Consider the following 14,356-nt stretch of genomic DNA (forward strand, 5'->3'; position numbering starts at 1 on the left):
TAAACGTTTACGGTTTGCTTACATTAATACGAAACGTTTGCAATAAAATGCGATTCAGGCCGCAAAGATATATAGACGCACGAGATGTGGATGTTTATGCATTTATGCAAAAAGCTTAATAAACAAAAATCCAAAGTATGAAAGCGGAAAAAATATTCAAAGTAGTAGGTATACTATATTTGAACAACAAAGTGATTCTCCTCCGAGTTTCGATCTCGGATAACAAATTTTCTTCGTAAATCCAAGCTAAATCTAAAGAAGAAAAATAAAACGCAAAGATATCGGAGAGAAAAATCCATCCGAGGGATTTGGAAGATGACTGACAAATGGCGTTTCTTTCGATGCAATTAAGAAGCAGCGAGAAATTTCAAGTTAGAAAGCCGAAAATATTTCGAAGAAAAACGGATGGCCGTTATGAGAAATTTAATTAATCGCAATCGACTTTCTCCCGCTGGATGGGAGAAAAAAAATTCGAGGGGACAAGCAGGATGATTTGTCTCACGGTAGCGGAAAGAATCCCGTCCAAGTCGTTTTTCCCCCGACTCGGATGTCCCCGGCGTCGCACGCGATGACGTACGATTTTAACGGTGCAACCATTTATACTCCGCGTGCAAGACAACTCTCTGCAAGGCTTCGACAACGGTATACGCTTAACCCAGACCTTGTGCCCAAGGTTCAAGCGTATATCGTGCCTATTAGCAACCGATACCCAACCCCCAACATAATCGTCTTCGGTCGCTCGTTCAACGATATATAATAGCTTCGTTTGTTCAACATCTATAAACTTTTATAACCTATAAATTATTTAGCATACTCTTTGCAACGGGTTCAATTATGCGGGATCGTTATCCTGAGAGAATCGCGGAATTTACAAGCTCTTTCTCCAGATATATACGTATTAAAAGAAATTTCTTCGAGATCCTGTGCGCGATCATCCGATTAGGACGACACTCTTCCATCCATCTTTTCTTCTTTCAACTGTTCGAAAGGAAAAATCTCTTAATCCTTCGGCTTGTCAAAACGAGAGAGGAGTTACGTTCGTAAATGATCGTAATTACACTCGAGTCTTCTCTCTCTGCTTGCGGTATCTTCGAGAAGAAACACGATAAATTCACGCATTCTACAGCTGTTCTCGGACAAAGTTTGTAAAGCGCATTCTGTGCTAACGTCGTCCCTCGGCCAATCCCGCGGTTTTAAAATACCTCGCACACCTGAATCCTTGCGCGGACTTATGGATTTCGCTATTTAATCGAATCCGCGACTCGAGTTTCGATCGATATGTACGTGTATATACGTGCACAAGATACGACACTGGAGGATAAGCAATAGGAAAATTATGGCTACTACCGTACTCGTGATTTCATAAATTTTACACGCGTGAAAGTTGAGTGAAATATAAGGGAATAAGTTAAGCAGGCAATTTCGATGCAACGATCGAAAAATCGAACCGTTTCTTCTCGAGCCCCTCGCGTCAGAGGGACTCGATAGAAGAGCGGCCGTGTTTAGAGAGAGAGAGGGGGGGGACAAGGCACGGTTTCAACGAAACAATAAATTTTGAACGGCGATACGACGACAATCGCGGGCTCGGAATTGGCGTGGCTGAAATGTGAAAGCCAGCCTTCGCTACATTTTCGTGTGTACGAATACCGTGATAACGCCGTGGAATTTACGACTGCGAGTGGCTCGCAGCTGCGCCGCCAACTGCGGGGCCCCCGGTATTTTATTTCGCGCGTTTCCGCGAGTTTTATTCGTGGTCGGCCGATCTCTCGCGCCTTAAGGAATGCCCCTCTGTCAAGCCTTCGAAATGAAAGAGAGAGAGAAACATTCGAAAACATTAAACTCGTTGCCCGAATCTTAACGATTTTCTCAATCTCCTGGAACAACGCGTCGAAATCGATCTCCTTTTCCCGATTCCCGGAAAAGCAAAAAGAAAAGAAGAAAATAGACAGACGAAGGCAGACATTGGAGAAATTTAACAAACTCGAAAGTGCTCTCCCTTCGCCCAGAAGCAAGCGAAACGGATTCTCGAAAATCGAGAGTGGCGATGGGGCCGCGTGATACGCGAATCCCTGTCCATCCAACGATCGGACGGACTCATCAACAACGTCCATCTCTCCCGGCCGTATCGCGCGGAAGGAGGCGTGAAGCGCGTTACCCTTAACGACGCGAAATTATTATTATCCCTCGTCGCGGTCCCATTAAGTCAGAAGATTTTGCCAGCCGGCAAAAGCTCGTCGCGGACGGGCCTCCTCTCGGGGATAATGTCGAAGGCCGGGGGAGGGGGAACTGTCACGCTCGAGCCGAGTCCCTTATGGCCGCGCCATGGGGGTTGAAGAATCGGCATACGGTTTCACAGCAAGCCGCCGCAATAAAGATCGTTCCGGAAGATCGTCAACGACAAGTTGCGACGACTCTTCCTTTCCTCGGATCACCATTTCGCTGCAGCGACGTCCCACTTCCCCTGCGAATAATCAGAGAGGAGAATTAACAAATTTCCGACAAATTTTATATCTATAATAAGATCGGAATAAAATTTGCCTTGCGCTTCTCGCTCTTTGAAATTTTCATTCATTTCAATTTCGGGACATTTCTTTCATCGTGTGATTTTGTGACGATTGAGTGGGAATACAGAGGAATTCTTCGATGAATAAATTTCCAATTTCTTAACAACAACCTCGGAGATTCGTTCGGATTTTAACAGAACAATCCCTGAAATTAATTGAAATCCGTTGAAATTCGAGGATTCCGTCGTACTTGCAATAAATCCCAAAGCGCAAACTTCGTTTTCGAACAGTTTGTTTCGTCATAGGTTGGTTGCGCAACTCTTCCATGTGGAAAGTTCGTGTTTCCAAGGAGATATTGAACGTATCGATTATATTGTTTGCCACACTGTTCGCCGGCACTGTTTTAAACACTGTTTCTCGAGATCTTGCGCTGCACGGGTTTTTGTCGGTTCTTTCTCCTCGACACGCGATAGCGTATCATTACATCTCGACTCGAGTACGTGGAAGGCATCGGGGGATGGATGCATTACGCGTTGAGAAATGGAATTCGAACCGATCGCTCGCGGTGGATTTCATTTCGCCGTGCTTCGCGTTTCCTGTCGTTCGCGATAATAACGTTGTATCCGTTCGGATCGATCGATCGATCGATCCCACCACTTTCGAGAAACCTGTTCCTTCTTCTCTTTCTCCGCCACTTTTGCCTTTTTCTCCATATATATATATATTTCGCTTCTTCGAATCAATCGGACAATCGGGGAAGGGGTGGAGTGAAAATAGAGGAAGTTTGTTTTCTACAAACGAAACGTGAAAAAACGAATCTCGAAGAGTCTTTTTATTTTAATCGCGGAAAATTGCCGTTTCGAGTGGCACGTCGAGAAAACTGGTGGCAAGTTGAGAGCAGGAATTCGTATAGCAACGTTTCATTAGGTAATAACGGAGTCAGGCTCGAGTGTCGACGGATCGATCGTGATAAATCGATTAATGAACATCTTGGAATAGTTTTTTAAACGTGTTCTCGTTTGTTGCGGTTTAATTTAAAAACAAATTTGCCTCTTTCTTCGAATCGAAATGGCATTTATGCAAATTATTCGCAATTTAAAAGCGATCCAAGACACAATATATGAAATATTCCTTAGAACTTGGAGGAATGTAGCTTATCACTTTCACTTGATAAATAAATTGAGCGTTTATTTCAGCAATGACTTAAAAAAAAGAAAAGTATAAAAAAAATAGAGAGAATCGCGTAAATCACTTTCAAAGAACACGACTCGCGCTAATTGGCCATTCTGTGCTGCTAAAAATACAATTCTCTTTTCTTTTTTCTTTTTTAATATCGCGCTCGTTATTTTAATTATTTTAAACGCTTTCGCAAAAAAAAAAAAAATAAAAGAAATTTAAAATATACATTATGAAAAATCCACACAATCTCATTACTTAATTAGGAAACATTTTACCATTCCCATTCAAGATCATGTATACCGTATTAAAAACGAGACCTGTTTTATTATCCCGCGACCGTGTGAAACAAGTAGCGGGACAGCCGTGCGTTGTAGATGCCATTAAAAAACTCGACTTTCGACAAAAACAGTCGCAACGATCGCGATGTCATTTTTTATATTACGGTTGCACGGTTTATCATTGTATCTCTGTGAAAAAAGAAACAGTATCTTTGCACGCTACACGCTTACGTTACACATTGTGCATCTATTTTTATATGCCGCGCGTGAATCATCTCGACAAAGGTGATTATTGCACACCGGCATCGTTTTGTGCGTCATCCTCGAGTACCTCGCGCTTTCTTGGATCGTTTATATCGATTCGGCGACAGATCAACGAGCAACGTGTAACAGTTCGGTAATTGATCCAGATAGAAATTAATTTAAACCATTTTTTTTTGATCAAGACAAGAGATACAAATAAAATTCCCTCCGAATCCCAATTCACTCGAGAAGGAACAAAAGAAAGATCCCAAAAACTTAACGAAGCTTAAAAGAAAAAACGAACGAAATTCCACCTCCAAGAAGAACGATTCTCGATTCCTCTTCCTGGCCAAGAAAGTAAATATAAAAGAAAACGGAACACAAAGAATCAGAAAAGAGAGAGAGACTTAGAATCGAGGAGGAGCGGTTAAAAAAAATCCGTGGCTATAAAAGCTAGAGAGAAAGAGAGTACGTAGTAGAAGAAACTGGTGGCCACCCCTTCTCCACGTACCCCCGTGGACGTGTAGCTCGGCCTTAACTCCTTATTACGCGTCTCGTTTGCCGGTTTATCGTTACGCGGAGATCAGTGGAGCTACGAGGAACCTGGCGTGCCCACTACCAAGGCTGGCCTCTGACCCACTTGACGAGGGCCTCGTGTCACGTCGTAAAACGAAACGGGCCCCGGTACGTAACCAGAATCGGCCGCGGGACGAGTGGCACGGCCCGTTTTCGCTGTCCGCCGCGTGCTTTATGCCCGACACGTAACGCGAGCGAGTTCCCCTTTATTTGAATTTATGATCACAAAACGCCGTAAACGCTCCCCCCACCCCTCCCTCCTCAAACGCACCCGCGCTCGTTTCTCCCCCTCCCCACGACTTTTCAACCAGACCAACACAGTTTAGAACCGGACTTAGGCAGGGCTTTTCTTTCTCTTTTTTAATGGGTTAATTTCCTAGGGGGATATTGCCGTGCCGCAATCGCGGGGGGAGATGTTTGTGCTCGAGGAGGAAAGGAAGGCTGTTACGATAAGACGTGAGATCGAGGAGATAGAGATGCAGAGGTGAACTATGAACACTTGGAGATGGAGGTGGACGTTGCTTGGAAATAGGTGCAGAGGAGGGACTTTGGAAAGAAGTGTATCGAACGCTTTTTGCATCGGATAGAATAGGAATTTGATTACGTCGTTTGTGATTTCGATCGTCGAGTCAAGGCGAAGAGAGGAGAGTCCCTTGGTTAACGCGCGAGTTGCAAGAATATTTTGTTTCTCTCCCTTGTGTATTTCTTCCCGAACAAATATTTCTCTGTCGCATTCTAGTTCTGATAGATTTGAAATTAGCACCGATTTTTTATTATTGAGTTTCTAACGTTTTCATATCGTTTTGTAATCGTGAGAAAGTTACATAAGGGAGTTTATTCGTGATAAACTATTTTTTCACAAACCATAAATCTCTTTTTATCTCTCCGATCCTTGTGCAAAGTATCACATAGTTTTCTAATTTAAAAAAAATATATATATTAATATATTAAATGTGTGTATATATATATATATATTAAATACGATAAACGTTCCCTCGATATCTGTTTCGTTTGCGCAACTTTTACGCATTATTTCGTTGCGCGGTTTTAATGGGTTAATAAGCGATGGAGCAAATGGTGTAATTATCACAGAGAAACCTGTTCCCTCGCTATATATTCACTCCACATTATCGTCCGCTGATTAGAAAGTAGAAAACAAAATTTTCCAAATTGAAAACAATTTTTTTTCCAATATCTACAACCAAAAGAAAGAAAGAAAAAAAAAGGTGGTTCGTTAATTTTCCTTACCACGAAATAAGCGAGAAGCTGTTGAAGTAATATGGAATAATAATTCTCAGGTTCTCAGGTCCCCATTCTCGACGTTAACGTTCTTCCTGTTTCGAGAGGACGGAAAGTCCGGTTTCTCTTTGGTCTCTGGAACCGCGAACCGCGCCAACCCCCCTGCGAAAATCTGCGACTTTATCACTGCTACACGGCTTAACAGCGATCACGACAGCCTCGACGACGTGTCAAGTACGCTTTTGACCTCGCGATCCTTGTAGCCGGTTCCGTGGACACGGTGTTGACTAGACCAAGACGAGTTCGAGCGGTCATCCGTACGATTTCTGCGGGCAAAGACCTAAAAACGCGAATTCCCCACTAACACTCGGCGATTCCAGTGTTAACGATACAGTGATAATTTAAAAAGAACATGAAATACGAAATAGATAGATTCCACGCGCGTTGGAACGAGGCGGGATTTATCGAGACGTTAGAAATGTTGGAATAGATTTTTTTTCATTGGAGCGAAGGATAATTATAATAAATTGTCGTTTTATTATTATTCGCTCGACCTGTGGATCGATGTTTCGTTAAACTGCCCGATCTCTAAATAATTATAAATCTTGAGTTCGAAGAAAAGAGAGATTTATATCTCGACCATTTTATCCGTTCGATCCATCGATCGTTTCCGTCTACTCGGGCCTAAAATGCCCAAAAAGGGAGGGGGAGAACGTAACGAAAGTCACGCATCGAGATCACGATCTACGAAAGCACGGGCTAGGCATGCCCGACATATCAAACTTCGCCGGTTTCCAGGAAAAGGGAAACGATTCCACGAGTGTACCGCGCGGGAACGTTTAATCCCACATTTTGACGTTATAAACATAGTTCAGAAGCGTACCATTAAGATCAACGATCAACGAGCAACTTTTATGAAAAAAGATTCGCATCAAAATCAAGATCCTCGAAAACGACACGTGTCCGACATACCAAATCCCTTCTCGTGTTTCTCAAAAAAAAAAAAAACCAGGAACCAGCGTATCTATCCTCGACAAAAGATCCTTTCTAAAAGAAATTAAAGCTTCAATTTTTAAAGAGAACGACAATCTCCTCTTCCAACATTAAAATCCAATGTAAACATGTTACAAGAAAGGAAATCAAGATATAAAACTGTCATAGCTCTACCATTCATTCAAGAAGAAGATATTCGAGACGAATCTCCTTCCAAAGGATTTAATAATTCCAATTGCAAGAAAAAAGAAAAGAATAGAAGCAAAATTAAACCAATTATAAAATTGCCCAAAAAGAGAATCGTTTCGAGAAGAAGGAGGATCTCCTCTCGCGGGAGAAGATCCATTTCCACGAGGAAGGGAAGATTGGAGGCGCGACGAGAGAAGTGGCGGAAGCTCGACCCTCCCCCACGTTGGTCGCATTTAAATTCGTAACGTGGAAAAAGCCGCGTACATATGCATACCGCATACGAGAGTGGCGCGTGCTGCGTGCACAGGTGACGTGCGTGCGTGAATGCGTGGCAAGGAAAAAAGGTCCTCTTTCGCCGGGTCGGAAAAAGCGGAGGAGAAGGAAGAGAGAGAAAAGAGAAGCTGGAACCGGCCGCTTCTGACAATAATAATAATCGAAACGAGTGACCCGACCCGACAGCCACGCACCAGCGAGACCTGTCTTTCGAGTTCGAGCGCCGACAGGTCTCGAGGACACGCACACGCTCTTCCGATACGCCCGATTTCCGGTTGAGGAATGCCGATTCCGGTTCCGAACCGGACCCCGCAACACTGATACCGCAAGCTCGTTTGGGACACGCATACACACGGCTAACATCTGACCCTTGCAAGAAGAAGGATCCACCGACCTGTCGGTTATTGTTCCAGGATTTATTAGACGCGTATTTAGAAAAAGTCAAGTTAATCGATTTCCGATTTTGGATGGGTGGGAAAAAGTGAAAGGGATTTCTTTTTAATTAAGAAGTTCCTTTGAATTTTAAGCGTTGATTAGGGGGAAAGTGAGACTTTTTCTGCGAAAATTGGATTTTTTTTAATTTTGAAGGATTCTATCGGACTGTGGGTCCGATAGAAAGACGAAATGTTATTTTATAGGGATCGTTTTAAAGAATGGAAGTTTCGTCGAAATTTTGGACCAAGAAATTGCAGATGTTCATTAAGGAAATGAATGGTTCATTAAGGAAACGAATGGTCTAATCAAATAGAAAGAAAGATAGTTAATGACTCGAATATATTCCTATAAAAAATTCGTAGAATCTTCTTTCTTTTCTAATAGATGGGCAAACCTCTCCATCCTCTCGCATATATATATATACACAAAAGTACAAGTCGGTTGAGCAGACGGTGACCCTCCGACGACCCGGCGACCTCGAAGCAGCGCGTGGTACGTCTGTCGTCGATAATGCTGCACCGTAAGCGCATAATTGCCTCTTTTGCGCGTACTAACGCAAACGGTACGCAATTGCGTGGCGACGCGGCAAAAACGGCGCGGTCGTGTAACGTTACGTGGAATAATTTGCTCGTCCGTGTACGGGGAAACAGTCGCGAATTCATGAATTCGTGGAAAACCGGCTTGAGAATTACCGCACAGAAGGTGATTAAACTGTGCCGCTACTCGAGTCCATTTCTTCCATACCTCCCCGCCGCGAACTTGACTGTACATAAATATTTTAAACCGTGGATAAATTGTGTTATTTTATTTTTATATATATATATATAAACTTCATTCATTCAACGCGCGTCTAATTTATCAACAAGTTGAAAAGTTCGTTCGAATGGATCACGTTATAATCGTTATAAAATATATGGACAAATTATTGCTTTTGCTCGCTCGTTCGTAGAACCAGAGAATTAAAGTCTAATTCAGTGATGAGAGATTGAGTTTCTAAGGAGGAAAATTAAAAATATCGATGGTCGAATTCTTAACAGAAGTCGAGGAACGGATGAAATTATTACAAGTGGCGTTATAGAGGATCGATCTTTGACTTCGCACGACGAGATTTATATAATGATTAATAAAAATTAATATAATTTATTGAAACACCTATTTTGTTTACACATGCGTACGCATGAATATGCATCGAGTATACATAACCAGAAAATAAATTATTATATATACATTTCAAATTAATAAATTCAACCCGTTGCAATTTCCTTTCGACACAAATTTCGTAATTCGTAATTATATCTCTTTGAGCAAAAAAAAATTTTAAAACCAGCTCTCGTAAGAGATATTTCTCCACGTACAAATATAATCGTAGTGGGAGAAATTTAGAAAAAAATTATTACAGAAAAATTCACCAAAGCCTTCAAAGATTAACAACGTAAGATGGTTAAGAAATCTCGAAAGAGTGCGCGCCGATGTAAATCAAACATCACCCTCTTTACCCCGATACTCGTTCCACACCGTCCTCTAATCGAAATATTCAAAAGGCGAGCTCACGTTTGGTTATCCCCGGGCGGATCTCTCCGCGATCTCCATGAATCTCTGCCTCTGATCCTACATCAAGGATTAGCATCGCATTACCGCCGCTGCGTGGCACTAGGAGTGCGAGGCGCGGAACGAATGCTTGTCTCGACGACGATCCAGCGGGGATCCATTTCACGTAAGCCGAATTCATGAGGCCCTTGCCTCCGGTTACGAGAGAGATTTCCGCCGCGGGAAGGACAACAGAACGCGCCTCCTCTCTTCTCCACACGGTCGGTTCGTTTTTCCATTCGGTTCCTATCCGCACCTCTTCACAGGCACAAGTGTGCCGAGGGCGACGGCGACGGCGACGCGTCGCGTCTCGCCATCCTTTTTCCCTTCCCTTTCCCTCTCTCTCTCCTTTCCTTCGAGCGCAAAAGCGTCTCTCTTTCTCTCCCGAACCAGACGACGCGGTGTCAAAGAGCGGTGCACGTACGCGCGAGAAGGGAACGAGAGAGAGAGAGAGAGAGTTGGAGATCAGGTATCAAGTGTAAAAAAAAAGAGCCATTGTACGGGAGCATCTGACCGTGGGGTAGGTAGGTAGCACGGTAGTGTGGCGATGTTCACCGGGCGAGGAAAGAGAGTAGGAAAGAGACACGCGGCGTGTCTTCGTGAGGGGAGGAGGAGAGGGAAGAAAGAAGGGCATAGACCGGTGAATCTGGCGGAGTGGTTGTTGCCACGACACGTTGGCAAGGACGAGGTTGGAAAGGAAGCAAGGAAAAGGGAGGGAATAAAGGGAGGGGAAAAAAAAGGAACGCGCGAGGAGAGAAAGAGGAAGAGGCCTCCTATATGCACCGAGAGCGTTGGCAGTTTATAAGGGTCCCCCGTATTGTGGATACGTATTATCATGCTAAATATAACATGTTAACTACTTGGAATAATGCCGATCCTCTCGATTCTTCCCCCTCCGTACGATCGTTCGGCGAATCGCGTTTCCGCGCCCAGAAAATTTTATTGCCGTCGTGATTCGGCAGATGGGATGATCGAGCCTCGGTTCTCGTGTCAAACCCGAGCAACGACTTCTGTTCCCACACACGCTTCTGGAAAAACGACGCTTCTCTCTCTTTTTCTCTCTCTCTCTCTCGTCTCGTGTGCGTACAAGATATATGTGCGACGCATTGTTCGTGTTATTTGGAAGATTTCCTCTTTTAGTTAAAATTCTAGGTAAAATTAATTATATTATATTAAACGGATAATGGAATTGGCGAGGCGCGACTCGTCGTTGTTCTCTCGAAGAGGGACGGAACGCGACTGTTATTGCGCGCAGGAATGAATCCGCGTCGATAATAATATTATTATCGACGAGCGGAATAGAAAGGAAAGGCGCGCGCGTCGATGTTTGTCGATTTATATTTAGTAATGATTGGAGACCATTGATATTTTATCCCCGTGTGTATTTGTATTCCTTCTTTTTCCTTTTTCTTTTTTTCTTTTTTTCTTTTTTTTTATATATATACCGAGAAAAGCGGAATATGTTGCGAAACGGCGACCAACCGAGCCATAACCGTTTTATTGATGAGACACATTACGGCATCTATACGCCGTGACGGACCTTGAAAATCTATGAATTAATTATATATTACACCTTTGTGCGTAAGATGGAAGAACGTTGTTATGTATTATACGCCATTGAGTAGCGGAGAGATGACAAATGTACCGCAGACATCGATCCCTCCTCCCTCCCCTCCCCTCACCACCCGATCCCTATCTCTTCGCTTCTCTTCGTTTGGTCGTAAAACAACCGTCCCGTACAATAAATCGCTCTGCTCGTTAGCTAATACCGTATTAACATTATTATAACTTCCCACGGGGTACATGGACAAGCGGTTTTCAACCGGGATAGCAGAGTTGAGGAGAGGAAGGAAGGGAGTGGAAGAAACGATAGTCCAGCCTTCTTTGGAAAACCTGTCATTATCGTATCAGCGAAAACGTTAAAATCTATCTTTTCGAGGGGAATTACGAGGAAAATTCATCCATCGACCGACGATGCTCGCAAGAAAAATTGATCCACGTGTAACTCTTCTTTCCTTTTTCCCTTTTCTGCGAGTTGCAGATATATGCTCAACGCATATTTCAAACCATTCGTGAAATCTACCTTGGAATCGATCAACAGATTATGTGCATTTCTCTACAAATTCTTTTCCTCCGTTATCTTAATCGCGTTATCTTAAATCCCCGGCAAAAATTTTCCCCGAATCGAAAGATACATATCTTGTATTAGTTTCATTTAAAGAAATTCTTTCTCGTAAGATTAAGATTCTGAAACATCCGTAAAAAAAGAAAAGAATTTTTATATCTCTCGAGCAACTATCCCACAATACAACTTCCCATTGCAAAGAAAAAGTATGGATTCGACACGCGCACTTAAATACCGTATATACGGTTTCGATCGGTTTTGCGAATCGAATATGACAAAAGAGACGGCGAGTTAAAAGGTCGATTCTCCACGGACTGTTGAAGGGGTGTGATGGGCCAGAAGCTGCTGGTGCAGGAGGCGCCTGGCTCCGGTTCCGGTTCGGCGAATCGGATGGAAGGCGGCGAAGGCGCCGGTGGGGGGGAGCTGCACCACTTCCTCCACCAGTACAACCAACAGTCCCACAGTCCCGGGCAGAGCCTGCAGGGTGGCCTTCCGCTTCCGCTTAGCCCGCAGTCCCTCAGACACGACGGTTCCTCGAGCACCGGGATCGCCGGAGTGAAAAGGGAGCCGGAGGATTTGAGCTCGTCGAGAGGGGCGCAACAGTCCAGCAAAAGGCACAAGCAGGCGCAACCGGACAGTCCCACACCGCCGGGGATGTACCATCATCATCAACATCAACTACAGGTATTTTTCTATCATTTCCTCTTCTTTCACGTGACATTGCTTTCGAAATTGATCCTTCCAATTCGAGACGTCTCTTTTCCATTTTTTTTTTCAGGATTCTTTAGAAATTAATTTTTTTTAGAGATGATGTTCGAATAGGTTTAGGTATTAAAATTATATTAGAGAAGTTTCAAAACGTGAACAGATTTTAATTTTTTCCTTTCCAACTTTTTTCCCTTTTCGACGTGTTTTTAGAAATTAATCGTTGAGTCTCTTCTCTATTTTTTTCCAGGATTCTTTAGAAATTAATTTTTTTTAGAGATGATGTTCGAATAGGTTTAGGTATTAAAATTATATTAGAGAAGTTTCAAAACGTGGACAGATTTTAATTTTTTCCTTTCCAACTTTTTTCCCTTTTCGACGTGTTTTGGAATCGTTGAGTCTCTTCTCTATTTTTTTTTCAGGATTCTTCAGAAATTAATCGTGGATTTTTTTTGAGAGATGATGTTCGAATAGGTTTAGGTATTAAAATTATATTAGAGAAGTTTCAAAACGTGAACAGATTTTAATTTTTTCCTTTCCAACTTTTTTCCCTTTTCGACGTGTTTTGGAATCGTTGAGTCTCTTCTCTATTTTTTTTTCAGGATTCTTTAGAAATTAATTTTTTTTAGAGATGATGTTCGAATAGGTTTAGGTATTAAAATTATATTAGAGAAGTTTCAAAACGTGAACAGATTTTAATTTTTTCCTTTCCAACTTTTTTCCCTTTTCGACGTGTTTTGGAATCGTTGAGTCTCTTCTCTATTTTTTTTTCAGGATTCTTCAGAAATTAATCGTGGATTTTTTTTGAGAGATGATGTTCGAATAGGTTTAGGTATTAAAATTATATTAGAGAAGTTTCAAAACGTGGACAGATTTTAATTTTTTCCTTTCCAACTTTTTCCCCTTTTCGACGTGTTTTGGAAACTAATCGTTGAGTCTCTTCTCTATTTTTTTCAAGATTCTTCAGAAACTAATCGTGGATTTTACAGAGTAGCGAAGAATTCTTCGACAGATTTTAATTTTTAAAAAACTAAACATATGCGTCAATGTCTCTGAAGAAGTTATATTTGAAATTTACAATAATGGTCCTGTTTCCTTCGTCGATCCGTACAAATCCCCTCGAACGACGTTACAAACATTATATTACAATATTAAAAGAATCGATATCAATGATTGGCAATCGAAACGAAAATATCAAATTCTTTTTATCCGGCAAGCCTTCGTTCGAATCTCTCCTGTCTCTTATATTTAGCAAGGGAACGAGTAACTAAATCCTGCAGAAACTCGACAGAAATTATCGACAGGCACAGCTGGTAAATGCGTGCTAGTAACTTTCAGGATTCCAGTGTCTTAAAAAAGACGTGCTCGATAGTACTTGTCCCGATAACATACGTGACACTCCATTGGACTCCATCAAATATCCGACTATGGCCCATTACGATTAAAATACTCGACGCGGTCGAATAGGAGAAGAAGAATAAAATAAAAAAGATTGGCATTATCCTGATCCCAGATATTAAACGCAAGACAGTAAAGAAATAAGCGTCCTTAACTCCTCGACTCTATTATGACAAACATACCTGACCAACTTAATCTCGATAAAAGTACAGTTTATTAGACCTCGAGACAAATACTTCGCAATCTATACGTTGTATTTCTAGAATAACAACTCTCCCATGTCCACATTCAAATCCAATTACTCCAAAAACTAACTCGTTCGATACACGTAAAATCACTCTCAAAACTATTAATTAAAATACCATTAATTAATTACAAATAAAACCGTAAAAAAGAAAAATTACACGTTCGAGATCTTATTTCTAACTCGAAAGTTACCCTATCAAATCATCCAACCGCTCTTATCGCATCCCACCTGTACACGAAAAATCCTCTCGAGAGCAACTTTCTCGAATACGTATTCACGCTCTCCCCGTTTAACAAAATTATTCCAATTTCTCCAAGCCAATCTCTCTCCTTACTTCTCGTAACCCATACGTAACTCGATCATAGCTCTAATCACATCGTCAAAT

The 14,356-nt window shown here is 42.1% G+C and overlaps 2 protein-coding genes across 4 annotated transcripts in view; one reads left to right on the top strand and one right to left on the bottom strand.

The window, feature by feature from the left end:
* LOC107997643 (uncharacterized) overlaps positions 1-14,356 on the top strand; it is a 125,170-nt gene that overhangs the window by 90,279 nt on the left and 20,535 nt on the right. For all 3 annotated transcript variants that reach the window (XM_017056393.3, XM_017056394.3, XM_017056397.3), the window contains exon 5: positions 11,945-12,305. In XM_017056393.3, coding sequence (XP_016911882.2) covers positions 11,945-12,305 — 361 coding nt within the window. The remainder of the gene's footprint in view (positions 1-11,944; positions 12,306-14,356) is intronic.
* LOC107997665 (serine/threonine-protein kinase greatwall) overlaps positions 1-14,356 on the bottom strand; it is a 113,325-nt gene that overhangs the window by 67,907 nt on the left and 31,062 nt on the right. The window lies entirely within an intron of this gene.

Source organism: Apis cerana, linkage group LG5, assembly GCF_029169275.1.
Source record: "Apis cerana isolate GH-2021 linkage group LG5, AcerK_1.0, whole genome shotgun sequence".
NCBI lineage: Eukaryota > Metazoa > Arthropoda > Insecta > Hymenoptera > Apidae > Apis > Apis cerana.